Source organism: Giraffa tippelskirchi, chromosome 9, assembly GCF_054371585.1.
Source record: "Giraffa tippelskirchi isolate mGirTip1 chromosome 9, T2T-mGirTip1v1.2.pri, whole genome shotgun sequence".
Classification (NCBI taxonomy): Eukaryota; Metazoa; Chordata; class Mammalia; order Artiodactyla; family Giraffidae; genus Giraffa; species Giraffa tippelskirchi.
This window is the reverse complement of record NC_137283.1, coordinates 50,392,505-50,419,524: the sequence shown is the minus strand read 5'-3', so window position 1 is coordinate 50,419,524 and position 27,020 is coordinate 50,392,505. Positions and strand designations below refer to the sequence as shown.

Below are 27,020 nucleotides of genomic sequence, written 5' to 3'. Positions count from 1 at the left end.
ACCTCCTAGTGTTCCATGGGCAGCAGTTGTTCCGGGTTACTCAGACACCCAGCAATTCCATTGCTGGAGCACAGGGGACGTAGAGAGTTGTCAACTGAAAAAAAAGTACAACCTAAAAGTTGAGAATTATGTTTTATTCAGAGGCCTTACTGAAGACTTAAGCCTGCGATGTAGTCTCTCAGCTCGGAGGGACTGTTCTAAAGATGTGAGGGAGAAGCCAGGATGTATGAGTTTTATTTTCTTTTTGCTGAGGAAAAAATGTGCAGTAGGCCATCCAAGGGCTTCCCAGGTGGCGCAGTAGTAAAGAATCCACCTGCCAATGCAGGAGATGCAAGAGATGTGGGTTTGATCCCTGGGTTGGGACGATTCTCCCGGAGTGGGAAATGGCAACTCACTCCAGTATTCTCACCTGGAAAATTTTAGGGGGAGAGGAGCATGGTGGGCTACAGTCCATGGTTGCAAAGAGACGGACAGGACAAACACACACGCATGCACGCCATCCAAAGATTACTGCTAATCACAAAAACAGACGTCTCAAGTTAATGATCAGAGAGTTTTTCTATATGGGAAGATGCAAGAGTGTGGGCTTGTTGACATCACTCCTTTGATATGATGCTAATTTTAGGGCCAGTATCCTGTTCTCCATCCTAAACCTCTCCCGGGGCACACAGGGGGCCGCGGGGGCTGATGGCTTTGTGGCCACAACAGTCTTCATTTACTGAAATGGCAGGTGACAGTCTTTGTTCACAGTGTCAACACAACTAAAAAATGTGTATTCTGTAGTGGTGGCACAAATTTCCAGCCTCATTTGCAGTGGGTGAGAGTTCCTGTGGCTCCACGTCCTCACCAACACTGATGTATACTCATTCATTATACTCATTTATCCCATGAGTACAAAGTGAACTTTCACTGTGGTTTGGGTCTGCATCTTCGTGGTTATGGATGAGGTCTGACATCTTTCCATAAGTCTTTGGCTGAGGACTTTTGAGATTTATATATTGTAGATGGTCCTCTTTCTTGCTTATGTCTCACAGATATCTTATTTCAATTTGGTCTTTCCATTTTCTTTATGGTATCCTGTTTTTAACTGCCATCTTATATACTGTATATTTCTCATTGTGTTAATATCTAACTTCCCTCATTGACTGTAATCTCACAAGGGCAGAGATCTTTGCTTGTTTTATTCAGCAGTGCCTAGAACAGTGCCTAGGGCACAGTGGGTATTGAATAGACACTAGCTGAATAAATGAACTAGAAGGGAGGAGGCCCAGGCCCAACCTGGACTCTTCATCCACTTACTGGCAGACTTGAGTGGTCCACTCCCCAATCCAGGCCTCTGTTTCTGCATCATTAAAATGGATCCACATTAATAAGATGGGGGAGGATGTCTGTCTTTGATGACGTTAGAGAGGGGTGAACAGGCCAGTTTACCTTGGCTGAACGGGGTCTTTGCTGCCCCCTTGTGACGGGACCATCTCCATTTTATAAATAAGAAGATAGAAGCTCAGAGAAGGTGGATTCTCTCTCTGAGGCCATATGTTTGTAAGTGGCCAAATGCAGATTGAAACCTAAGTTCCTCAGTCAGCACCCGCAGTGTTGGGAACTGTTTTACCACAGTGAACAAAGCAGTCTGTCTGAAGCACTTAATCCTGATGCTACATAGAGATTCCATGGGTTGCTCAAAGTCACCTAGCCAGTTAATGGCAGGTCTGCAGGCACACTTTGACTACTAAATTAATTTCATCGCTCTAGCTGCTTCCCAAACAACTTTGCCAAAAGTAATTGCTAAATTTATACAGACTAGTTAAGGGGCTTCCAACCTCAGGAGACTCAATGACCAATTCTTTTTGACTCGTCTCTATTCAAAACTGGAGAAGGCAATGGCAACCCACTCCAGTACTCTTGCCTGGAAAATTCCATGGACGGAGGAGCCTGGTAGGAGTCCAGGGGGTCGCTAAGAGTCGGACACGACTGAGTGACTTTACTTGCTTACTTTACTGTGACGGGACCTACCCTGCAGCAGTACAAGTGAGTCTTAGATTTCCCTAAACTCCCAATGCTGCCCATCTCTGTGAGGAAATAGGCGCACTAGGAGGGCAGTGGCAATGGAGAAGGAAATGGCAACCCACTCCAGTGTTCTTGCCTGGTGAATCCCAGGGATGGAGGAGCCTGGTGGGCTGCCGTCTATGGGGTCGCACAGAGTCGGACACGACTGAAGTGACTTGGCAGCAGCAGGAGGGCACCACTTATCCCAGAGACGTCTTTTCTGCTGTCTCGCTTCCAGTGACCATCCTCACCCCAGTGCCTCAGTATTCCATGCCCTTTCACCTCTTGGTGCCTCTTTGATGCCTCTCATGCTAACTGCCCTTCATGTCACTGAGACCGTGTATTGAATTGTGTCCCTCAAAATTCATATGCTGAAGTACTAACCCCCAGTACCTCAGAGGTTGACTGTATTTGGAGATGGAATCTTTAAAGAGATAATTAAGTTAACCTGAGGTCATGAGGGTGGACCCTAATCCAAGATGACTGGGGTCCTTATAAGAGGAGATTACGATAGAGACACGCACAGAAGGAAGACATCCACCTACAAACCAAGAAGCCAGGATTCAGGTTAAACCAGCTGTGCTGACACCATAATCTGTTCTTCCACCTCTGAGCAGGTGGCCCCAAGATGGTCCTCCAGAAACAAGCTTTTTAAGATGCTGGTAAATTTTTCTTTTTCCTTAAAAAAAATTACCTGCAAGATCTTACATTAAAAAAAAAACTTCCATTTTGACCATTTTTAAGTGCACAGGTCAGTGGCATTAGGTATTAATGTAATCATCTGTCTCCAGAATTTTCTCATCATCCCACCCTGTAACAAACTTCCCTGGTGGCTCAGAGGTTAAAGCGTCTGCCTCCAATGCCGGAGACCCGGGTTCGATCCCTGGGTCGGGAAGATCCCCTGGAGAAGGAAATGGCAACCCACTCCAGTATTCTTGCCTGGAGAATCCCATGGATGGAGGAGCCTGGTAGGCTACAGTCCATGGGGTCGCAAAGAGTCGGACACGACTGAGCGACTTCACTTTCACCCTGTAACTCTGTGCCCACTGAATACTAATTCCCCATTCCATCCTCCTTCCAGTCCCTGAGAAGTCACCGTTCTACATTTTACTCTTACAAATTTGACTACCCTTAGTTAACTGATTTAGGTGGAATCAGCTCAGATGGTAAAGAATTCTCCTGCAACACAGGAGACCCAGGTTCAATCCCTGGGTAAGGAAGATTCCCCTGGAGAAGGGAACAGCAACCACTCCAGTATTCTTGCCTGGAGAATCCCCATGGACAGAGGAGCCTGGCGGGTTACAGTCCATGGGGTGGCAGAGTTGGACATGACTGAGTGACTAACACAGAATCTAACACAGTCTTTGTTCTTTGGTGTCTGGTTTATGTCACTGGCATCATGTCTTCACAGTTCATTTATGTTGAGCATGTATCAGAATGTCCTTCCTTTCTGAGGCTGAAGCACAGTCCAGTGTATGCTGTATCACATCTCCCTAACCCATTCATCAGTTGACGGGCATTTGATTTATTTTTACCTCCTGGATATTATAAATAATGCTGCTGCGAACATTTGTGTACTTGCATTTTCTTTTGCTCTAACCCCAGCTGGCATGAAGGTAGATCCTGGATTGCAAAGGGGACCTGGGCCCTTGGTTGTGGGTGAACCCACTCTTCTGAGCCCAGATCCCACATCCCATGGTCTCCTCCACATCTTCTCTTGGACGACTTAAGGGAATCTATATTCAGCTCAACACAGACAGCCCTGAACCCTTGTTCTTCTCTTCCGAACCTCTTCCTCCCTGTTTTACCATGTCAGAAAACAGCTGTGGAGCCACCCAGGTATATACCAGCTAGAAACTTGGAATAATCTTTTATATTCTCAATCTCCTACATCCATTCATCCCAAGTTCTGCCACTTTTTTCCCCAAAACATTTCTCAAACCTGCCCCTGTTTCATTTCCCTTTGCCCCAACCAGACAACATTTGTCTCCTGGAAGACTACAAAAAGTTCCTTGCTCATTTCCTTGCTTTACTTTTTCCCTAACAAACCATTCTCCATTTTATGTGTTTTTGAAGCTAGGTAGTGCTGCACTCAATATGCCAGCAAATATGGAAAACTCAGCAGTGGCCACAGGATTGGAAAAGGTCAGTTTTCATTCCAATCTCCAAGAAAGGCAATGCCAAAGAATGCTCAAACTACCGCACAGTTGCACTCATCGCACACGCTAGTAAAGTAATGCTTAAAATTCTCCAAGCCAGGGTTCAGCAATATGTGACCCGTGAACTTCCAGATGTTCAAGCCGGTTTTAGAAAAGGCAGAAGAACCAGAGATCAAATTGCCAACATCCGATGGATCATTGAAAAAGCAAGAGAGTACCAGAAAAACATCTATTTCTGCTTTATTGACTATGCCAAAGCCTTTGACTGTGTGGATCACAATAAACTGTGGAAAATTCTGAAAGAGATGGGAATACCAGACCACCTGACCTACCTCTTGAGGAATCTGTATGCAGGTCAGGAAGCAACAGTTAGAACTGGACATGGAACAACAGACTGGTTCAATAGGAAAAGGAGTACATCAAGGCTATATATTGTCACCCTGCTTATTTAACTTATATGCAGAGCACATCATGAAAAACACTGGGCTGGGGGAAGCACAAGCTGGAATCAAGATTGCCGGAGAAATATCAATAACCTCATATATGCAGATGACACCACCCTTATGGCAGAAAGTGAAGAAGAACTAAAGAGCCTCTTGATGAAAGTGAAAGAGGAGAGTGAAAAAGTTGGCTTAAAGCTCAACATTCAGAAAACGAAGGTCATGGCATCTGGTCCCATCACTTCATGGCAGATAGATGGGGAAACAGTGGAAACAGTGGCTGACTTTATTTTCCTGGGCTCCAAAATCACTGCTGATGGTGACTGCAGCCATGAAATTAAAAGACGCTTGCTCCTTGGAAGAAAAGTTATGACCAACCTAGATATCATATTAAAAAGCAGAGACATCACTTTGCCAACAAAGGTCCGTCTAGTCAAGGCTATGATTTTTCCAGTGGTCATGTACGGACGTGAGAGTTGGACTATAAAGAAAGCTGAGCGCTGAAGAATTGATGCTTTTGACCTGTGGTGTTGGAGAAGACTCTTGAGAGTCCCTTGGACTGCAAGGAGATCCAACCAGTCCATCCTAAAGGAGATCAGTCCTGGGTGTTCACTGGAAGGACTGATGTTGAGGCTGAAACTCCAATACTTTGGCCACCTGATGCTAAGAGCTGACTCATTGGAAAAGACCCTGATGCTGGGAAAGATTGAGGGCAGGAGGAGAAGGGGACGACAGAGGATGAGATGGCTGGATGGCATCACCGACTCAATGGACATAGGTTTGGGTGGACTCAGGGAGTCGGTGATGGACAGAGAGGCCTGGCGTGCTGCGGTTCACAGGGTCGCAGAGTTGGACAAGACTGAGCTACTGAACTGAACTGAACTGAAAGCTAGGTAATATACACATGATTTTAAAATCCTTGCTCTACAGGTCATCTCTTCAGAGCTAATAACTGTTCTCTGCTCCCTGGTCCCCTTTCAGACTGAAAGGTATTCGCGTGGCTGTATATAGTCATCCCCACCCCCATTGCTCTAGGCCTCTCTCTCTCTCTTTTTTTCCCTTTCCGTTTGACACTTCATTTACCAGTTCTCTCCCCATCATCAAAAACGGACTTGGCCGTCTCTTACGCAGTACCCGGTCTTACAGGCTCAGCCGAGTGTGCCAGTCTCCAACCAGTCACTCCTCTGTTCCAAAGCTCGACACATGCGGTGAAACGCCTGGCTTGCTTCTTAGCCCTATCTTCTTGGCCAGGCAGCCCCTACTCCAAGGCTGTTGTAAAGTCACTTCTGGGGGTGGCCCGCCACCACGTTACCTCTACCACAGCATCTGAACCCATCTACCAAGGCCCTCGACACTACTTAGGGTCTACAAGTCTATGGCTACGTTCTCTAATGACCTTCCCCTGAGTGGGGAGCGCGTGGACCCCCAGCCGGATCCCTGCGGTCTACTTTGCCCAGGAAGAAGAAACCAGTTACCTCCTTGCTTAGCAATTAGATGCAGATAGACTACGACTCCCAGAAACCCTTTCGCCTCGGGCTGGAGGTTTGCCCTCTACACGTGCCCGCGTGCAAGAGACTGAGCATGCGCAATGGAAAATGAGCCTGCGCAAAAGGCTGCACGGGCGGGGAGCGCCTCTCCCAGCAGGCAGTAGGGGCATTTTTTTCATCCCCGCGTGACAAGTGACTTCCGGCGTGGAGGGGCGGGGCGCGCGGCTGAGCCTGCAGCTGCGAAAGCTTGGGGAGCGGTCGGGGGGCCGGCGGGTGCCTGCGGCCATGGAGGCCGTACCTCGCATGCCCATGATCTGGCTGGACCTGAAAGAGGCCGGAGACTTCCACTTTCAGCCAGCCGTAAAGAAGGTGAGGGCAGCTCCTCCTCCCCACCCCCTCCCCTTTTCTCCCGCGTCTCTCCGTCCGCCGGCGCGTGACGCCCCCTGCGCGTCCATCATCTCCCCAGGCCCTGTCGCAGGGTCGGGTGAGGCCAGGAGGGGCCTCCGCTGGCTTTCCTTCGCCTGGCGCACCCCCATCGTACCCTGTCTCACCCCTGCGCGCTCGCAGAGCGTCTCCCCCGCACCCCCGACCTCGCCAGCCCCGGGTAGCACCCGCTGTCTGATCAGAACCTGCTTTCCGATTTCTTCCCCGGGCCATCCACGATCCCCGCCGAGGCACCTCACTTCCTCGGTGTGACGCTCTGGACCTAGTTCTGCTCCTCCCCTCATCCACGCCAGCACCGCCCTGCGGGGATCGGTGGGTGGCCCTCCTTAACCGCCGGGGTGGAAAGGCTGTGCCTGGCCCTCGCTGTGCTGTCCGTCTACGACCGGACTGGGACGGACGCCGAGGATGGCTCAGGATGTGTTTTAAGGCTCCGGCCAGCCTGACCTCGGCGATTGGAGTCTCTCTAACACTTGGTGCAATTCTCTCTGGTCTCAGAAGAAGAACCGTAATCTGGAGCCCCTTTGGACCAAAGGATACAACTCTGTGTGGTTTAGGGGAGCGTTACTGCTTTCGCGACTGCGCAGAGGGGATAAATAATACTGTGGCTTCCAGATCGACCCTAGCAGTCCATTGTTGACTATTCAGTTGGATGGAAGAGACAGGCAGTTTTGGCGTTGAGGGAGGCAAGGGACCCCTGTGGGGAGATCAGGTGTGGCTGGTACAAAGCAGGGCCAGGTGTGTCGATTGGGCATCAGGTACCCTTTGAGACATCTGCCTTGGGAAGGACCGTTTGGTACCATTGAAGGACAGAGCAGAAGTGAAAAGGAACAACCAGGAGGCTGCTGCAGGTTGACATCCTTGTGGTTTTAATATAGCTGCTGCCAGAATCTTGATGGTGCCCCACTGAGTAAGGTGGTTGAGGAAAAAAAAAAAAAATAGAAGAAAGAAAATGGGTTGGGGAAGAAGTTTTCCAAGAAGCTCTCCCTTTCTCTGTTCACACTGCCACTGCCTTCGTTCAGACACTGACAGTTTTTATTCCTTTGAGTCCATCATTTAACTTCTTTGGGTATCTTTTTCCTCATTTGTAAAACCAGGAAATTAGATTAAAAAAAAACAAACAAAAAACTTTGGCGGAGCCTCCCAGCTTATGAGATCTTAAAGAGTCCCTGACCAGGGATCAAACCCCAGGCCCCAATAGAGCACTGGAGACTTCCCGGAAATTAGGTGAATTGATCTAAAGTTCCAAAATTTTACTTCTTTCCCAAAGTTTGGTCTCCTTTCCATCTCCTGTTTTAATTCCAAGATGTATATCAAATTAAGAACAGAAGCTAAACACCTCTATCCTCCATGGGGGGGGGACATACACAGACGAATGAGACCGTGTTAGTATCAGAGAAAGTGAAACAAATTCTTGACCCTGGATCAAGAATTAGGAAGTTGGGCTCAGAGTTCTAGAACTGCCATTGCTGATCTCTGGTTCCCATTTTTCTAATCTGCAAAATAGTGGCAGGATCTGGTGATCTCATCTACCCCTGGTGGCTCAGCTGGGAAAGAATCCGCCTGCAATGCGCAAGACCTGGGTTCGATCCCTGGGTTGGGAAGATCCCTTGGAGAAGGGAAAGGCTACCCACTCCATTATTCTGGCCTGGAGAATTCCAGGGACTGTATAGTTCGTGGGGTCGCAAAGAGTCGGACATGACTGAGCAAGTTTCACTTTCATCTGCCTACAGAATTCTGGGCCATTGGTTACTTGGTAAAAGAGCAGAGTAATGTCACAGAAATAGTATAGACACTGGAATCAGGCAGACGTTGGTTTAGGTCCCACCTTTTTGACTTAATAGCTGAGTGACTTCAGCTGTTACAAATGATTACCTCACTAATCTGGGCCTCATTTTTCTCATCTGTAACAGAGAACTGATAATACACCTTATAAGCTTATGGGCATCAAGAGTTAACGCAGGGACTTTGCTGGTGGTCTAGTGGGTAAGACAATGCAGGGGACACGGGTCTGATCCATGGTGCAGGATGATTCCACATGCTTCGGGACAGCTAAGCCCGTGTGCCAGAGCTATTGAGTCTGCGCTCTAGGGCCCACGTGGCGCAACTTCTGAAGCCCGCAGGCCTAGAGCCTGTGCTCTGCAACAAGAGAAGCCGCCACAATGAGAAGACTCCGCTCGGAGCAACTACAAAAAGCCGGAGCACAGCAACCAAGACCTAGTGCAGCTAAAAATAAAGAGAGAAAAACAAGATATACTTTTAAAAAAATGAGGTAATGCATTTGAGTGCCTAGTACAGGCCTTGGCATATTGTAAACAATGCTTTCAGCTTAGCATCCTCTTTCTCTGTTTAGGAAATAGCTCAAGTCCTATGACAGCTCTGTGAGTTAGACATAGCAGGTAATTGTCGTTGTTCAGTCGGTAAGTCATGTCCGACTCTTTGCGACCCCATGGACTGCAGCACGCCAGGCTTCCCTGTCCTTCACTATCTCCCAGAGCTTGCTTAAACTCATGTCCATTGAGTCAGTGATGCCATCCAACCTTCTCATCCTCTGTTGCCCCCTCTCCTCCTGACCTCAATCTTTCCCAGCATCAGGGTCTTTTCCAGCGAGTCGACTCTTCACATCGGGTGGCCAAAGTATTGGAGCTTCAGCATCAGTCCTTCTGATGAATTTTCAGGATTGATTTCCTTTAGGATTGACTGGTTTAATCTCCTTGCTGTCCAGGGGACTCACAAGAGTCTCCACCACAATTCAAAAGCAGCTAGTATGAACACCATATTACAGGCGAAAAACCAAGCGCAGCAGGTCTCACAGCAACCTAGGGGCATAGCCAGGACGTACTCTGTTTTGGTATTTCTCTCTGGAGAAAGTCTTCCCAGCCTGTTTAACTTATAACATCTTCTTTCCCTGCTTTTTCCTCCCAGTGGCTCTGAACCCTGGACATGCTTTCAACATGAAACTGTTCACAGGTCTCATTGTTCGCTCAGGAAAAAAGAACCCAAGCTTGTCCAAAGCCTGGCTGGGCTCTGGAGGGCCCCTGGTCCTCTCAGCCCCAGCTGGCTGTCATTTGTGTGGGTGTGCTGGGGTCCTGGCGGTGCCTTCTAGTATCTTACTCTTAATCCATGTTGCCGAGGTCCGGGCTCTGCCTGCTGCTGGGCCTGCCTTCTCAGGCTCTATGGCGACCCTCACATCCTGACCAGACCTTGTTTCTCGCTCTGCAGAAGTCTGTGCTATAGAGAGACTGTCTGAGAGATGGTCTCTGTCCTTTACTCTCCACCCTTCAGCCGCCTCTTGGCTCTGTGTAGTAGGGGGAGTGAGTGAGCAAGCCATAGAGGATTTTGTCAGAGTTTTAAAAAAATCACCTCTTTGCTCCATTGACTCACCTTCTGGCCAGAGATTTGTTTTCACTTCCCATTTTTTGGTGTTTTATGAGAACTGTGTTTAAAAAATAGAAATGGATTGGTCTGATGTGTGGTCAAGAATATGGGCTCTGGAGCCCAAACGCCGGGCTTTCGGTTGGCGCTCTGTCAGTGATCAGTGCTGTGACCTGGGCAAGTGTCTTACCTTCCTTGCCTCAGTTTCCTCAGCTGTAAAATGGTGATGACAATGCTGTCTACTTCTTTGCATTGTTATTAGGACTGAGTGACTTACTAGGCACTGGGCAAGTGTCTGGGCCTGTTGGGAGGAGCTCAGTAAGTGTTTGCTGCAGATCTTGGAGGAGGCATGAGACAGGTAGATGGTCTCCTTCAGGGGCAGATTGCTGGGAGCAGAGGCGTCATCTCTCGCCCCTTCAGCACTACATGACCACTGGGACAGGTGTTCCCAGCTGAAGTCTTGTTTCTAGGACTCTCAGATGCCACTCAGATTCATTCGGGCTCTGTCCCACAGGGCCTCTGGGCCCCACTTTTACTGTCGCCTCAGGGTGAGCAAACAGAAGCCTCCTATGAGAAGGGAGTTAATCAGAGAAAGAACATGTTCCCATTTAGATAGTCAAGTTTTACCCTATAGCTCAGGCCACATTTTATGTTTGTGAATTGGAGGTCGGGTGGGGTGAGGGATTGGCCAGATCACAGCGAGGATTATAAACCAAGAGCCCATAAATGGGCTTCAGCGTGTCTGTGAACCCCCTGAACATGTTGGCAAATTCTTGTGTTTATGCATAGATGAATATTTGTAGGGAGATTGTTTCATGGCTTTTGTCATGTTCTCAAAGGATCCAACAAGAGGTAAGAAATGATGATGTAAGGGAAGTGTTTTTTAACGTATCATTTAGCTCAGCAATTCATTATGTTTATTTATTTTTGGCCACACTGCTTGGCCTACGAGATCTCAGCCCCCTGGTCAGGGCTTGAACCTGGGCCACAGCAGTGAGAGTGCCAAGTCCTAACCGCTAGACCGCCCAGGACCACCTCAGCAACTCTTAAAACATTCATTTTCCAGGTTTCAGACATACAGAAAAGTCAAATAATGCAGTGCTCGCCCAAATTCTCTCTACTTAATTTTGATAGTTGGGCTTCCCTGGTGGCTCAGTGGTAAAGAATCCGCCTGCCAATGCAGGAGATGTGAGTTTGATCCCTGGGTCAGGAAGACCCCCCCTGGAGAAGGAAGTGGCAACCCACTCCAGTATTCTTGCCTGAAAAAATCCCATGGACAGAGGAGCCTGGTGGGCTCCAGTCCGTGGGGTCATGCAAAAAAGACTTGGACATGACTTAGTGACTAAACAACAACAATGTTCATAGTTACATTGCACCATATTTTTGTTCTCTCTCTCTGTAAAGACACACATACACACACACACACACACGCGCGTGCGCACGCGCGCGTATATCCCATGAACCTTTGAAAGTAAGTTGTACACATCTCAGCAGGTCCTAAGAGGATTTTCTCCTGTATAACTACACTGTTATCACACCTTAGAAAATCCACAAAAATTTTCTACTATGTTTTATATTTAAATTTCACCTGTTATCCCCAGACATCCTTTATAACTGTTTTTTTCCAAACTCAGATCCAGTCATGGTTCTCAGAGGGTATTTAGTTGTTCTTTTTTTTTTTTTAATCTCTTTTAATCTACAATAGTCTCCTGCCCTCTAGTCCCCTTAATGATACTTGTCTTTCAAAGAGACTGAGATAATTGTTGGGTGAATCGTCACATCATCTCAGTTTTTCTGAGTGTCTCCTTTGGTATTGTTCAGTCTGTTCATCCATCCTGTGCATTTCCTGTAAAGGCAACTGTTTGCTGAGGATCAAACACATCAAATCAGGCCCCTACCATTCCCAGTAGACTCATTGTTTGGGGTGGGGGTGGTCACTGACATGACCCTGCTGGGAGGCGCACAGTCTGATGGAGGCGCTTTCCAAATGTGGGGAGAGCAGCAGCTGATGCTATGGGAAGTGACATTTTAGCTGAGTCTTAGCAGAGAAGGTGGTGGGGCAACACGTGGACAAGCATCAAGACCTGAGAGCAGTCATTCCAGAGTACTGTTGGCTGGGTGTCCCTGGGAGCTGAAGGCTACTGGGAGCAGAATGTGAAGGACCGTGAACTCTGCTCTGAAGATTAGATTTGGTCCCGGAGGTTTGGGGAAGCACTGTTGTGCACATTCTTCTCAGATTACAATTTTTTTTTTTTCTTTAGATTGCAGCTCTTTTCCCATAATCTCACTGTCTTGAGAAAAGCAAGCTGGGCTTTATTTTTCTTTCCCCCAGGAGTGCGTGTGTTTCAGAAGGATATAAAGTCAGGAGTAACACTGGAGGTGGGTTAGAAAGACTAATAGGACCACCAGATGAGGGGTGGATTTGAAGGGGTGGGGAGTCCAGGCCAGAGGTGGACGGGGGATAGTGAACTGGCAGGAGATAAAACCAATGGAAGAGGGGTTGGGGTCAGAGATTGGGAGCTGTGGCCAGATGGAGCTGAAGGAAGCCCAGGAGTCGCTTCCCTGCCAGGCGGCTGACACGGTCACACGGCCTTCCAGGTTCCCATGGACTCACTCCGCAGCCACGTGTCACAGTTCCTGCGCAGAGGCCCGGGGAGGCGGGTGGGCCACAGGCACGGTGTGAGTGTGCCGCTGGACAGAGCAGGCCGTCTCCTTCCTTCTCCGCCTCACAAACCTTGGCTGGGGCCTTGAGGAGCCTTGGGAGTTGGGGATTGGTGCTCTGAGCGTTTGTGGAGTGATGGATCTGGGCCCCAGACTGCTAACCCAGACACCAGGTCCTCCAATAGGAGTAGGTGAGCTGCCAGGATGTGTTGATCTTGGTGGTCCAGGCCCCGCCTCCAGGCTGGTAGTGTGTCCACCCTCCACGCGAGTCAGCCCCGCCTCGGATGTGCGGAGTGGCCTCTCCTCCTCCCTTCCCCTGGATCATTCCCATCACACCTCCACAGGCCTTCCGTCACTGAGGAGGATGCTGCAGGTGGCTGATTTCTGTGGAGCCCTTTCCCCAGAAGGGCGGGCTGGCGGAGAAGGCTTTGCATTCCCACTCTTCTGTGATTCTTCTTCCTACATTTGCTGGCGGGTCGGGATTACGATAGTGATCCCGGGCCACAGCAGGGCCCCAGACATGAAGGAGGCTTGAACTCATGGCCCATTTACGAATGCTCAGTAGGATCCCACTTCAGCCGACTGAGTTCCCCGGCTTCCTGAGCTGGCCCAGCTCTGGGTTTTTGGTAGGGAGGACGGCAGCGTGGTGAGGGCCAGCCAGGGGATTCCAGCCAGGTTGTGCAGGCGTATTTTCCATTTTGCTCAAAAAAGGAGGCTGCCCCAGAAAGTGTCTTGGTGCTGCCTTGCTACGGAGGTTGAGTTCCCAGTGGGGCAGGAGAAGAGATGGTGGTAGTGGGTCTGGACTCCATCCTGAGCCATGGCTGGTGCTTGCCGAGGACTCCGAGGGCAGAAGCGGGAGCAGGGAAAGGTGCTCTATCCCTGGTGTACAGCCTTCTCTCTCTCTCTCTCCCTCTAGTTTGTCCTGAAGAATTATGGAGAGAATCCAGAAGCCTACAATGAGGAACTGAAGAAACTGGAGTTGCTCAGACAGGTAGGAGGACAGTATTTTTATACAGGTGTAAACAAAATTGGTTTGATTGGGAGATAAAACTGTTCTTATTTAAATTCAATAATTTTTCCTCTGTAAAAGCAAAACTAATGATGGAAAATATAAAAATTGTTGTCATTGCTCAGTCGTATCCAAGTCTTTAGGACCGCATGGATTGGAGCATGCCAGGTTCCGTGTCCTTCACTATCTCCTGAAGGATGCTCAAACTCGGGTCCATTGAGTCGATGATACCGTTCAGCCATCTCATGCTCTCTGCATCCTTCTCTTTCTGCCCTCAGTCTTTCCTGGCATCAGAGTATTTGCAATGAGTTGGCTCTTTGCATCAGGTGGCCAAATTTTTAGATTCAATGTCAGCAACAGTATTTCTAGTGAATATTCAGGGTTGATTTCCAATAGGATTCACTAGTTTGGTCTCCTGGATTGATGTTTGTTTTGACTAGCTGTATGGGACTGACCCAATTCAATAAATGTACCTTTTTCCCAACCCACACATTGCCTTTGTAAGTTATGATTACAGAGTGCACACTAGGTAGTGCTATTGTGTAGCATAGATATTTTCCAATGATCTATTTTCCTTAGTTGAGTGTGTGTAGCTATGTCTTACCCTTTGAATATATCCCACATTTCCTCCAGCTCTACCTCTGGTAAAATAAGCTTGTTTTCTGTGAGTGACAAGTGGCTGGCCTTTTGCCACATGGTTCCTGTGTATCAATTTTCAGACTTGTCTCTTGTGGTTATCTGGTGATAGGTCCCTTTCTCTGTGAAGGTTCACTTTGTAACATTGTGTCTTAGTCTGTGTATAATGTTACCAAGGGCACCATTTCATTTTGGCTGGGGGGTGGGGGCTGATATTATTACATTGTAAAGCTCTACTGCATGTTTTTTTCCTGCAGGCCCCTGTGCTTGGAAATTTTGGTTCTGCCCGTGTCTCATTTATTCTATTGCTTCAGGAAAGGACACCATCCATGGGTGTTTTTCATCGATGGCTGTCCCCTTGATATCCAGCCACATGTGGGCCTGCTGGATCATGTAAACGGCTGCCAATTTCCGCCCATTGGGACCCTAGTTCAGGGTCTTCATAGTGCCTGCTGCCACTTTCCATTTCTCCCCACTTTGCAGCCTTCCGTTTTCTCCCGGCTCTCTCCTGGTTTTACTGTCAGTAGTCTTCTTGTTGATATGCATTCTGACGGGGAGAGGTGGGAGAGATGGTACCCCATTGTAGTTCATGTGAATTTCCCTGCTGATGAGCAAAGCAGAGGCAGTGTTCCTCGGCTTTCGTTTAAAAGAGCCCAAGTCCAATTTGTACCCCGTGAACAGGAGCTCTGGAAAGTGGGCCCCTTTTTGAATTCTGCTTCGATTACCCACCCCAGGACATTTCTGGAGGGCACATGTCATTGAGAGCCCGGCAAGCCTTGCAAATGAATCCTGAGTGTGTTCCAAAGCACCGCTTTTCTAGCTGCTGTTACAGGAAACGGCCACAAGAGGGCAGCACTTTTCCTGCCCAACTGGTGACTCTGGCAATGGGAGCTTTGGAGAAAGTCCTGCCCCTGGGCTGTTAAATAAAGGAGGATGTCCCAAAAAGACACTGAAGGGCTGGGGCCCCTTGCCTCTTTCCTCTCACCTTTAACCCTCCAGTCGCGTCCCACCCCCTGGAATCAAGGTGCTTTTAGGTGGTGTTGCTCCTGGGTGGGCCGAGTCTCAGGCTGGAGGCGGAAGTCCAGCCCAAGGAGGCGACCTGGAGGTGTTCTTTGAGCTCAGAGGTTCCCACCATCCTTTGGGAGCGCCTGGCTTGGTTTGAGTGCTTGAGGGCCCAGCTGGATCTGCAGATGGTGGTCCCTCCTGAGGGTTCAGGCCCTACAGGGGCATGTCGGGGGCTCATCGGCTGGCATGCCCTCCCCAGCTCCCCCGGCCAGCCATGCAGTCCCACCTTGATCCCAAGGCTGCCCAGCCCCAGGCATGAGACAGCCACACCTTATCACCTAGGCTTGAAGGCCTCGTAGTAGACCCTCTTTGTCATGTAGTTCTTTGCTGTTTGATATTTCATTCGGAGCTGATCAATGCCTCGAGCATTTTTTGATGTTCTATTTATTATTGGTTAAGTGTACCTAAAGGAGGTAGCCCGATACATGCACCCGGTTTTTACTTTCTACTCGCTCATTGCCTTTGTAGGTTATGGTTCCAGAGGGTGGACTAGGTTGCCCGTTGCTGTAGCATGCGACTTTTTCCCGATGATCTGGTCTCCCTAGCTGAGTGTGTGTAACTGCATCTTACCCTTTGGATTTATCCCTCGTTTCCTATCCCTCGGCCTGAATCTGTTTTGTCACGTAGGTCCTGTTGTCAGTTTTGAGACATCACGTCTTGTGGTTATCCTGTGATGTGTCCCTTTGTCTGTCTTCGTTCACTTTGTAACATTGTGTGTGGCTCTCTGTATGGTGATACCAGTGGCCCAATTAAATTTTTTTTTTTGGGTGAGCGGGGTCTGATATTATTACATTTTAAAGCTGTGCTGCATGTTTTTTTGTCCAGTATTATTACATTCTTTTTGTCATTTTGTTCTTTTTAATGTTGTTTTTCCTGAGCTCTGGTTGATGTAGTGCGATTACATGTATGTTTTTTCTTCCCCTGGATTATTTTCTTTGCACACTATTATTACAATTTCTGGAGTAGGTTCCCCCGTGCTGATCTGCAGTTGCTGGTGCTGTCCAGAGTGGACCCGGTTCTCCATCTACAGGGGTTGCTCTCTGGCGTATACTTCCCAACTGCCTGACGCCCAGTGAGCTCCCACCGGGGAACCCTAGCCTGCTCAGGTTGTGGTGCTCACAGCCCAGTATAGGTTACCGAGGCCTCATGGGAGTCGAGTAGGCAGTTGTGTCAGGTTTGTTTGTTTTAATGCAGTTTGATTCTGAGTTTATCTACAATTGTCCATGTGCTTAAGATACAAGGAACATGATCCACATATGCATATACATATATCAATTCTTTTTCCCATTCTATTTTCATATACATCATCACAGAGTGGTGAGCAGATTTCTATGTGCTATTCAGTTGGACCTTTTTGTTCATCTTATAGATAACCATATTTAATGTTATATGTATACATAATACACGTTTTATATGTAGTATAAAGCATACATAATTTATATATGTATAATTATGTATATCTTATTCAAAATGTTTTATATCTCCATCTTCTCCGGCTTTCCTTTTATGACTCTAAATTTGATTAGTAAGTCAATAGGTGTCTGGCAAGTTCATTTGTACCCAGTTTTTTATCTGTAAGTGATATTCTAGACTATTTCTCTTTCCATATCTGACTGAGTGTTGTCATCTGCAGACCCATCCAGGTCGCGGCCAGTGACGCTTCTGCACTCTCTTTTACGGCTAATAGTCCACTGTGTGTATGGAGCTGACCTGCTGTATCAGCTGGTGTGTGGCTGCGGTTTCCGGACACTTGCCTCCTTTCCTGTTGTGAACAGTGTCCCAGTGAACGCTGGGGTGCGCGCATCTTTTGAAGGATGGTGTTCTTTGCGTTATTCCTAGGGATGGATTGCCGCATGGGTTGGTCACTTGTTTCCGTCCCTGAACCCACATCTGTAGGCTTCTCCATGGTGGCTCTGAGCAGTTTACATCCCCATAGCAGCGCAGGATGGTTCCCTTTTCTCTACGGCTTCTCCAGCACTTACTGTTTGTAGACTTTGTGCTGGGTGCTGAAAGATGCTACCTCGTCGTCATTGTGATTTGCACTTCTCTTAAGAATTAGGAGTGGTAAAAGTATTTTTATGTGAGTTTTTACTTTCTAAGGATGAGTAAGATTTACTTTGGAAATTGGCTTTTGAAAGCTATTGCTAATGAATTCAGAGAAGGCAATGGCACCCCACTCCAGTACTCTTGCTTGGAAAATCCCATGGACGGAAGAGCCTGGTAGGCTACAGTCCATGGGGTCGCACAGAGTCGGACACGACTGAAGTGACTTAGCAGCAGCAGCTAATGAATTCTTATCTATGGCTCTTTCTAGAGAAGAGGTGTCTCTTTGAGCCTCACAGGCCTTGTGAATATTATGCCTTCTTAAGCACAGGTTTTCCAGTTGTTGTTACCAGAAACGGCCGTAAGATGGCAGCATTTCTTCAGACCCAGCTTTGGTCACTGGAGCAATCCGAGCCTTAGGAGAAAGAGTTGGGTTCCTGGGTTGTAATTAGAGTGCAAAGTGCACAAAGATGTACGCAAGGGCTTGTGTCTCACTACTTCTTCCTCACCCTTGACCCCCCTGTCAAAACTTAACCCCATAAAGGTGCTTTTCTGGGGGTGCTGCCAAAGGTCTGTGGATGGACTTTAAGGAAGGAGGCTGGAGGTGGGAACTCTACCAGGAGACATAAAGAAAGGGTGACTTTTCACAGCTCTTGAACCCCAGAATGTACAGCAGTTTTGGGGTGCTGTAGACTTGCAGTAGCTATGGGAGGGCCGGCCCGGATCTGGAGTTTGAGGTCCCATGGAGAGGGGACCAGGCAGTACAGATCCAAGGAAGGCTTATTGGCTGCCCCAGGCTGCCCAGCTCCCTCAGCCTTGGGACCCAAGCCTGCTCGGGGTGCGAGGATGTGATAGCAACCCAAGTCAGAAAGGCCCAAGGGGAATACTGCAGGCCTTTCTTTTTCTATTTCTTTGTTTAAAACGTTATATATATATATAGAAATATAGTGGATTGATTTGCAAGTGTTCTGTTTTAGGTGTCTAGCAACCTGATTCTTTATATTTTCTGTTCTAACATTTGAGGAGAGAGTGTATTGACTTTTCCCCCCCACGTGGGACTAGCTTAAATGAAAAATTGTTAATAGAGTACATAACCAATATAATATAATCAAAGATGTCCCTGTATAGTACAGAGTACGATATACTACTTAAACCTGACTATCCAGGGATCACTTAGCTCTTTGGTATGTTGTATAGATTTTTTTCACTTCATATAACTAGTTGGATCTATTTCTGTATTATTTTCAACAGTGAAATTATGTTGCTTATCTGTTAGATGCTTTTTTCTCCCCAGCAGTAATGTGTTATGGTCATGTTGACATGTCAGCAGAGAGCCTTGTCTTCAGTTTTTGTGGCTACTGTATCTCCTATTTTTAGATACAGAAGTATGGGTCAAACATTAAGTACATTAAAAATTTTAACACGTTTTAAACTACTTCCTGGAAAAGTGTAGCCGATTTGGTGGAAGCATCCTGGCTGGTGGGATGGTTGTTCAGTGACTGCAGGTAGCTGTGGACCTCCTTTGGGTTTCTTACGCTGCACAGTCCCCCAGCTCCGACATGTCCGTCCGGGCATTTGTGGGCACACAGGCCTGTCTTCTACTCCAAATGACAGTCAGCCTCCTCTCACCCTCCCGCAGAATGCCATCCGTGTCCCACGTGACTTCGAGGGCTGCAGTGTCCTCCGCAAGTACCTGGGCCAGCTCCACTACCTGCAGAGTCGGGTCCCCATGGGCTCGGGTCAGGAGGCCGCCGTTTCTGTCACCTGGTGAGCGCAGGCGGGCAGAGCTGGGGGAGCCTGGAGGGTGCCCCTCCCCCCCCATCTCCTTGCTATAGAGGATGGGGAGCTGCTTGGGGTGGTTTTCCCCAGCCCCCCTTCCCTCCCACCCTGCACTGGGAGGGGGCTCGATTCACCGCTCCCCCCTCACAACTGTGGTGGCCTATCCTCAGGACTGAGATCTTCTCCGGGAAGTCTGTGGCCCACGAGGACATCAAGTACGAGCAGGCCTGCATTCTCTACAACCTTGGTGAGCTGCCTCACCCGTTCCCCGGGGCCCCTGCGCTCCCAGCCCTGCCCATTTCAGCAGAAGACACCTGGATCCTGACCCTCCCCTGCCTTCCCTCAGTTCTGCTTGCCTCCTAGGCCGCAGGGAGCCCCCCTGGTGGGGAGGCTTTGCTAGGCTGCCTGCTCTTGGAGTTGCGGCTGTGCGCTCCCGGCACAGAGGTGGCCTCTCCTCTTTGCTTGGACATCCCATCTCCCCACCCCACCTGCCTTGTGGCTCAGGTTTGCTTCTGGTGGGAGGAGAGCAAGGCTGGCCTAGGCTGGCCTTACCATCAACCCTGCTGGCGCAGCCTCAGCCTGGGGAGCCAAGTCCTGTGAGGGCTCCGTCCCCGCCTGGTGCAGGGCTGGAGCCCCAGATCCACTGGCTCCCCCCCACCACCCTGCCTCACCCTGGATGCCGAAGCGGGCAGTAGCCCCAGCTGAGCCCTGACCCATGTTCTTTGCCTCCCCAGGGGCCCTGCACTCCATGCTGGGGGCCATGGACAAGCGTGTGTCCGAGGAGGTGAGGAAGCGGGCGGGGTGCTGAGTGCTGTCAGCTCCAGAGTGACCCCCACCCCCTGGAGCGGCTCCGCCTCTGACAGCCCCTCTCCCCCAGGGCATGAAGGTCTCCTGCACCCACTTCCAGTGTGCGGCCGGTGCCTTCTCTTACCTGAGGGAGCACTTCCCACAGGCCTACAGTGTGGACATGAGCCGGCAGATCCTCACTCTCAATGTCAACCTCATGCTGGTGAGAAGCCGCCCTTGTTGGGGCCAGACGGTGGCGCACAGGCCAGGGAGGGATGGGCCTGGGCTGCGATCCTCTGAGCCCCAGGTGGGTCAGGAGCTGCTTGGAGGGGAGGCTGGGCGGAGAGGGGTGTGCGTGGTCTGTCTCTGAGGAAGGAGGGCCTCTGCACCCACCGTTCCAGGGCCAGGCACAGGAGTGCCTCCTGGAGAAGTCCATGCTGGACAACAGGAAGAGCTTCCTGGTGGCGCGCATCAGCGCACAGGTAGGCCTGGGGGACGGTAGCCCTCTAGGGACTGGGGCCGGGCCTGGCTTCTCCCAGTCCCCAACTTGGAGCCCATCCCGGCCCCCAGGTGGTGGATTACTACAAAGAGGCCTGCCGCGCCTTGGAGAACCCTGACACCGCCTCGCTGTTGGGCCGGATCCAGAAGGACTGGAAGAAGCTGGTCCAGATGAAGATCTACTACTTCGCAGCCATAGCTCATGTGAGGGCGCCGCAGGCGCGAGGGCAGGGCGGGGCAGCGCTGAGGTGTCACCCCTAAGTAAGCAAGGCTGTGTCTTCTGTCCAGTTGCACATGGGGAAGCAGGCAGAGGAGCAGCAGAAGTTCGGGGAGCAGGTGAGCGAGCAGGGGCCAGGAGGGCACTCAGACTGTTCCATCCCCGTTAGATCCCGGGGCGGGGGCAGATCCCCTCTTTCACCCCTCTATCCCTGCCACCCTAGGGGACAGGCGCGGCAGGCTCCCCTCTGGGTGGCTGCCTGGAGGTGTGTGCTGTGCGCACGGCCGCAAGCGGACACTAACTTTGGTGCTGTTGGCTGGCTGGCGTGTGGCAGCTGCTCAGCCTCCTGTCTTCTCTGGGCCACCTGCTGGTCAGACAGGCTGGGTAGGGGAGGCAGAAGGAGCAGGGTCCACATGGAAGGCTTGACCAGGGTCTCCTGCCCCTGCAGGTTGCGTACTTCCAGAGTGCCCTGGACAAGCTCAATGAAGCCATCAAGCTGGCCAAGGTAACGATGGGGGAAAGCCTGGCCAGGCCAAGGGGGTCCTGGCACGGGCCGTGGTTGTACTGAGCTCCACTCCTCCCCCACAGGGCCAGCCCGACACCGTGCAGGACGCACTGCGCTTCGCTATGGACGTCATTGGGGGAAAGTGAGTCTCTGGGGCTCTGTTTCTTTCTCTGCCTGCATCATTGGGAGGAAGCTACCGGGGCCAGAGAGCAGTGGCCCACATGGGGGTGGGGGCAAGGTCCTGGGTCCCTGCTGACCACTCAAGACTCCCCCCCTCCCCACGCCAGGTACAATTCTGCCAAGAAGGACAATGATTTCATCTACCACGAGGCTGTCCCAGCGCTGGACACCCTTCAGCCTGTGAAAGGTTTGAAGCTGAGGGGAGACTGGGAAGGGGTAGGGGATGAAGATGCCGCAGAACAGAGGCAGTCAAGGTTGGGTGGGCCTGGTCTCCATGACTCTCTGCCTCTCGCTCCCAGGTGCCCCCTTGGTGAAGCCCTTGCCGGTGAATCCCACAGACCCTGCTGTTACGGGCCCTGACATCTTCGCCAAACTTGTACCAATGGCAGCGCATGAAGCCTCATCACTGTACAGGTGAGTGGACAGATAACCCTGTTAGCTCAGGCTGGGTTGTCTCAGGAGACACAGGCTCCCAACAAATTGCTCTGTCCCCTTCCTGCAGTGAGGAGAAGGCCAAGCTGCTCCGGGAGATGATGGCCAAGATTGAGGACAAGAACGAGGTCCTGGAGTGAGTGCAGAGCTGCTGGGGGGTGGGGTGGGATCCTCTGGTGCAGTCTGCAGCAGAGAGTGAGCGGGGTGGTGAACGGCCTAAGGAACAGCAGGCTCCTGGCTCACCCTCCCCGCCCAGGGCCTCGTGTGTGGTTCCAGCAGCGCCCAGGGCAGGTTTTGTGCTGGTGGCTGGGACACTGTTGTGCTGCTGGGACCTCGGACATTGCTTCAGTTGCGGGGGCTCCTTTTATGTGTGAGGGGTTGAGTGCACACCCACCTCGTCCTGTTGCCACACAGCCAGTTCATGGATTCACTGCAGCTGGATCCTGAGACAGTGGACAACCTCGACGCCTACAACCACATACCACCCCAGCTCATGGAGAAGTGCGCGGCTCTCAGCGTCCGCCCCGACACTGTCAGGAACCTCGTCCAGTCCATGCAGGGTGAGTATGGAGCCGGTGGAGGGCGGGCACGGGGAGGTCACCTGCTGCTGTCCCCTGATGAGCAGGGACGGAGGTTTCCACCTCTCTCGGCACCTGGCCCAGCACCCACCCCCTGGCTGTGAACCAGCACACCCCCCGTGCCCTCCGCCTGCACTGCTCAGCCCGCACTGAGCTGCACCCCCGTCTGACAGGGGCAGTTGTGCCCCAGGAGCTGATCTCCTCCTCTGTGCCCACCTGCAGTGCTGTCAGGGGTGTTCACGGACGTGGAGGCCTCCCTGAAGGACATCAGGGACCTCCTGGAGGAGGACGAGGTACTGGAACAGAAGCTCCAGGAGGCGGTGGGCCCGGTGGGGGCCAGCACAGCTGTGTCCAAGGCCGAGCTGGCAGAGGTGAGGCGAGAGTGGGCCAAGTACATGGAGGTCCACGAGAAAGCCTCCTTCACCAACAGCGAGCTGCACCGCGCCATGAACCTGCACGTCGGCAACCTGCGGCTGCTCAGCGGCCCTCTGGACCAGGTGCGGGCTGCCCTGCCCTCGCCGGCCCTCAGCCCAGGTGAGCCCTCCTATCCCCACGAGGCGGTCTGGGGTGGGGTGGGGTGGCTCTGGCCTCACTGCCTGCCGCTGCTCCCAGAGGACAAGGCAGTGCTGCAGAACCTGAAGCGCATCCTGGCCAAGGTGCAGGAGATGCGGGACCAGCGTGTGTCCCTGGAGCAGCAGCTGCGCGAGCTCATCCAAAAGGATGACATCACGGCGGCGCTGGTGACTGCCGACCACTCGGAGATGAAGGTGGGCCGGGCGTGGCCGGCGGGCTGGCTCTCGGCACCCCTGCCTCAGGCAGCGAGGCCTGAGCATCTGTCCCCCCCACCCCCACCCCCACCCCCACCCCCGCCCCCGCCGCCCCTCAGAAACTGTTTGAGGAGCAGCTGAAGAAGTATGACCAGCTGCGGGTATACCTGGAGCAGAACCTGGCCGCCCAGGACAACGTCCTCCGGGCCCTGACCGAGGCCAATGTACAGTATGCGGCCGTGCGGCGTGTGCTCAGCGACCTGGACCAGAAGTCAGTGTCTGGCCTTGGGCCCCAGGTCCTGCCTCCCAGAGCCGGGCTGCAGTGGCTTACCTCCCGCCCGCCCTCTGCCCGCCAGGTGGAACTCCACACTGCAGAGCCTGGTGGCCTCCTATGAGGCCTATGAGGACCTGATGAAGAAGTCCCAGGAGGGGAAGGACTTCTACGCAGACTTGGAGAGCAAGGTGGCTGCTCTCCTGGAGCGTGCGCAGACCACCTGCCAGGCCCGCGAGGCGATGCGCCAGCAGCTCCTGGACAGGTGAGTGTGGGGACACCCCGGGGACAGCTGCAGAGCCAGGCCGGGCTGAGGAGAAACTCCCCTCTCCCTCACTCACCCCACAGGGAGCTCAAGAAGAAGCCACCGCCACGGCCCACAGCACCGAAGCCGCTGCTGCCCCGCAGGGAGGAGGGCGAGGCGATGGAGGCCGGGGACCTGCCTGAGGAGCTGCGCAGTCTGCCCCCTGAGCCCTTCCTGGGGGCCGCCGCCCCCCTCCACTTCCCTCCTGGCCCTTTCCCCAGCTCTGCAGGCCTAGGACCCCACTACCTCTCTGGCGCCTTACCACCTGGTACCTATGCAGGCCCCACTCAGATGCTGCAGCCCAGGGCCCCCCAGCCCCCAGGGCACCCAGGAGTGGCTGTGGCCCCTGGACCTGCTCTCTACACAGCCCCCACCTACGCCCCTGAGCTGGGCCTTGTGCCCCGGTCTTCACCCCAGCATGGCATGGTGAGCAGCCCCTATGGGGGGGTGGGGCCACCCCCTCCGCTCGCTGGCCTCCCTTCAGCACCCCCTCCCCACTTCTCAGGCCACGAGTTGGCCATGGGGGTTCGGCCAGCCACCACCACCGTGGATAGTGTCCAGGCCCCCATCTCCAGCCACACAGCTCCGCGGCCAAACCCTGCCCCGGCCCCTCCCCAGGCCTGCTTCCCAGGCCCCCCACCACAGCCACTGCCCCTGCCCTACACCTACCCGATGGGGCCCAAGCAACCCCTCACAGCGCCCCCAGCCCAGCACCACTTCCCTCCCGGGGTGCCTGCGGGCTTTCCAGCCCCGAGGATGGCACCCCAGCCTCCCCCCCAACCCCTTCCACTCCAGCACCCGCATGTCTTCCCGCCCCAGGCTCCAGGCCTGGTGCCTGCCCAGGCCCCCTACCCCTTCGCCCCTCAGCCCGGGGTCCTGGGGCAGCCATCACCCGCCCTGCACACCCAGCTGTACCCTAGCCCCTCTCAGGACCCTCCACCCCCCCACTCTGGGGCTCTGCCTTTCCCCAGTGCAGGGCCCCCTCAGCCTTCCCACCCCACCCTGGCCTATGGTCCCACCCCTGCCCCCAGGCCCCTGGGCCCGCAGGCGGCCCCTCTCTCCATCCGAGGCCCCCCGCCTGCCATCCAGCCGGCCCCCACTCCCCACCTGGTGCCTTCACCTGCCCCTTCCCCGGGACCGGGCCCTGTGCCTCCTCGGCCCCCTGCAGCAGAGCCGCCCTCCTGTCTGCGCCGAGGCACCGCTGCTGCTGACCTGCTGTCCTCCAGCCCTGAGAGCCAGCACGGAGGCCCTCAGCCTCCTGGGGGTGGGCAGCCCCTGTTGCAGCCCACAAAGGTGGACGCGGCTGAGGGCCGGCGACCACAGGCCCTGCGGCTGATAGAGCGGGACCCCTATGAGCGCCCCGAGAGGCTGCAGCAGTTGCGGCAGGAGCTGGAGGCCTTCCGGGGCCAGCTGGGAGCCACGGGGGCCCTGGACACAGTGTGGCGGGAGCTGCAAGATGCACAGGAGCTCGACGCCCGGGGCCGCTCCATCGCCATCGCCCGCTGCTACTCGCTCAAGAACCGGCACCAGGACGTCATGCCCTACGACAGCAACCGCGTGGTACTGCGCTCTGGCAAGGACGACTACATCAATGCCAGCCGCGTGGAGGGGCTCTCACCCTACTGCCCCCCCTTGGTGGCTACCCAGGCCCCCCTGCCTGGCACAGCGGCTGACTTCTGGCTCATGGTGCATGAGCAGAAAGTGTCGGTCATTGTCATGCTGGTGTCGGAGGCCGAGATGGAGAAGGTGAGAGGGAGAGGTTGGGCGGGCGCCCGGCGGGGACCCTGGAACACTAGCCCTAACTACCTGTTTGTGCCTCAGCAAAAGGTGGCTCGCTACTTCCCCACCGAGCGGGGCCAGCCCATGGTGCATGGGGCCCTGAGCGTGGCCCTGAGCAGCGTCCGCACCACTGAGACGCACGTGGAGCGGGTGCTGAGTCTGCAGTTCCGTGACCAGAGCCTCAAGCGCTCTCTTGTGCACCTGCACTTCCCAACATGGCCCGAGCTGTGCGTCTGCTGCCCTGGGTGGTGGCGGGAGGGGTGACGTGGGCTCTGACCAGGTCTGACTCAGAGACCCCCCATCCCCCCGGCAGAGGCCTGCCCGACAGCCCCAGCCACCTGCTGCGCTTCATCCAGGAGGTGCACGCCCACTACCTGCATCAGCGCCCGCTGCACACGCCCGTCGTCGTCCACTGCAGGTAGGTGCGGGCAGCTCCCGGGGCTCCTTGGGGGCCCAGGGGCTGGCCTGACCCCCTCTTCCGGCCGCAGCTCGGGAGTGGGCCGCACAGGGGCCTTCGCGCTGCTCTACGCGGCGGTTCAGGAGGTGGAGGCTGGAAGTGGGATCCCCCAGCTGCCCCAGCTGGTGCGGCGCATGCGGCAGCAGAGGAAGCACATGCTGCAGGAGAAGGTGAGGCTCACTCAGCGGGCGGGCGCGCACGCGCCCTCCCCCCTGGGGGACGGTCCCCAGCTCACCAGCCCATGTGCCCCTGCAGCTACACCTCAAGTTCTGCCACGAGGCAGTGGTGAGACACGTGGAGCAGGTGCTACAGCGCCACGGCGTGCCCCCTCCCAGCAAGCCCGCGACTGGCACCAGCATCACCCAGAAGGTGAGGGGGACCCCTTCCGGGGGCTCTGGGCACCTCATGCACCCATTTTCACCCACTCATGTCTCCCCAGAATCACCTTCCTCAAGACTCCCAGGACCTGGTCCTTGGTGGGGACGTGCCCATCAGCTCCATCCAGGCCACGATCGCCAAGCTCAGCATCCGGCCTCCTGGGGGCATGGACTCCCCGGTGGCCAGCCTGCCAGGCCCTGTGGAGCCCCTTGGCCCGCCGCCCCCCAGCCTCCCGGAGTCCACCCAACTCCCCTCCTCCTCCCCACCCCCCCTTTCTTCCCCCCTGCCCGAGGTCCCCCAGCCTGAGGAGGAGCAGCCAGTCCCTGAGGCCCCCAGCCTGGGGCCACCCTCCTCCTCCTTGGAGCTGCTGGCCTCCCTCACACCCGAGGCCTTCTCCCTGGACGGCTCCCTGCGGGGTAAGCAGCGCATGAGCAAGCAGGACTTCCTGCAGGCCCACAACGGGCAGGGGCTGCGGGCCGCGCGGCCCACTGACGACCCCCTCAGCCTCCTGGACCCTCTCTGGACACTCAACAAGACCTGACCGGGCACGCCCGCCTGGTGCTCACACTACATCGTCTCCTGGACCTGTCTCTCTCTCATTCCTGCTGCCTTCAGCCCTGCCTGGCCCGGCCCGCACGTCTGTGGGGTAGCGGGTCTTGGGTCAGGCTCTGCTCCTCTGTGGGACGTTTTTCAGCTCTTTGCTATCGAATAAAACCTGTTCTGTGGC

At 53.5% G+C, this 27,020-nt stretch overlaps 2 protein-coding genes across 5 annotated transcripts in view; one reads left to right on the top strand and one right to left on the bottom strand.

Moving 5' to 3' along the window:
• Positions 1-6,831, bottom strand: part of LOC145520124 (15 kDa protein B-like) — a 17,345-nt gene extending 10,514 nt beyond the window's left edge. For 2 of the 3 annotated variants that reach the window (XR_014064233.1, XM_081525868.1), the window contains exon 1: positions 6,762-6,831. The gene's annotated coding sequence lies outside the window, so the exon portion shown is untranslated. Of the gene's footprint in view, positions 1-2; positions 95-6,761 lie in introns of all 3 variants that reach the window. The other variant, XR_014064232.1, reaches the window with a different exon arrangement.
• On the top strand, positions 6,349-27,020 carry PTPN23 (protein tyrosine phosphatase non-receptor type 23). 2 transcript variants are annotated; one of them, XM_081525848.1, is made up of 25 exons: positions 6,349-6,501; positions 13,526-13,600; positions 19,002-19,129; positions 19,312-19,388; positions 19,876-19,925; positions 20,019-20,150; positions 20,329-20,409; positions 20,498-20,629; positions 20,714-20,761; positions 21,091-21,147; positions 21,231-21,289; positions 21,435-21,514; positions 21,627-21,741; positions 21,830-21,895; positions 22,174-22,319; positions 22,560-22,871; positions 22,950-23,104; positions 23,224-23,375; positions 23,461-23,640; positions 23,724-25,425; positions 25,501-25,685; positions 25,772-25,876; positions 25,947-26,085; positions 26,171-26,284; positions 26,355-27,020. In XM_081525848.1, the coding sequence occupies exons 1-25, from the start codon at positions 6,418-6,420 to the stop codon at positions 26,832-26,834; spliced, it is 4,854 nt and encodes a 1,617-aa protein (XP_081381974.1). In that variant the 5' UTR covers positions 6,349-6,417; the 3' UTR covers positions 26,835-27,020. The 2 variants fall into 2 exon arrangements, with proteins under 2 accessions (XP_081381974.1, XP_081381975.1); XM_081525849.1 differs by lacking the exon at positions 6,349-6,501 and adding an exon at positions 12,322-12,327.

Coding starts and splice junctions, on each gene's coding strand:
- PTPN23 (XM_081525848.1), top strand. CDS start 6,418: ATGGAGGCCGTACCTCGCATGCCCATGATCTGGCTGGACCTGAAAGAG. Junction 21,148..21,230: donor AAGCCATCAAGCTGGCCAAG/GTAACGATGGGG, acceptor CCTCCCCCACAG/GGCCAGCCCGACACCGTGCA. Junction 23,105..23,223: donor CCGACCACTCGGAGATGAAG/GTGGGCCGGGCG, acceptor GCCGCCCCTCAG/AAACTGTTTGAGGAGCAGCT.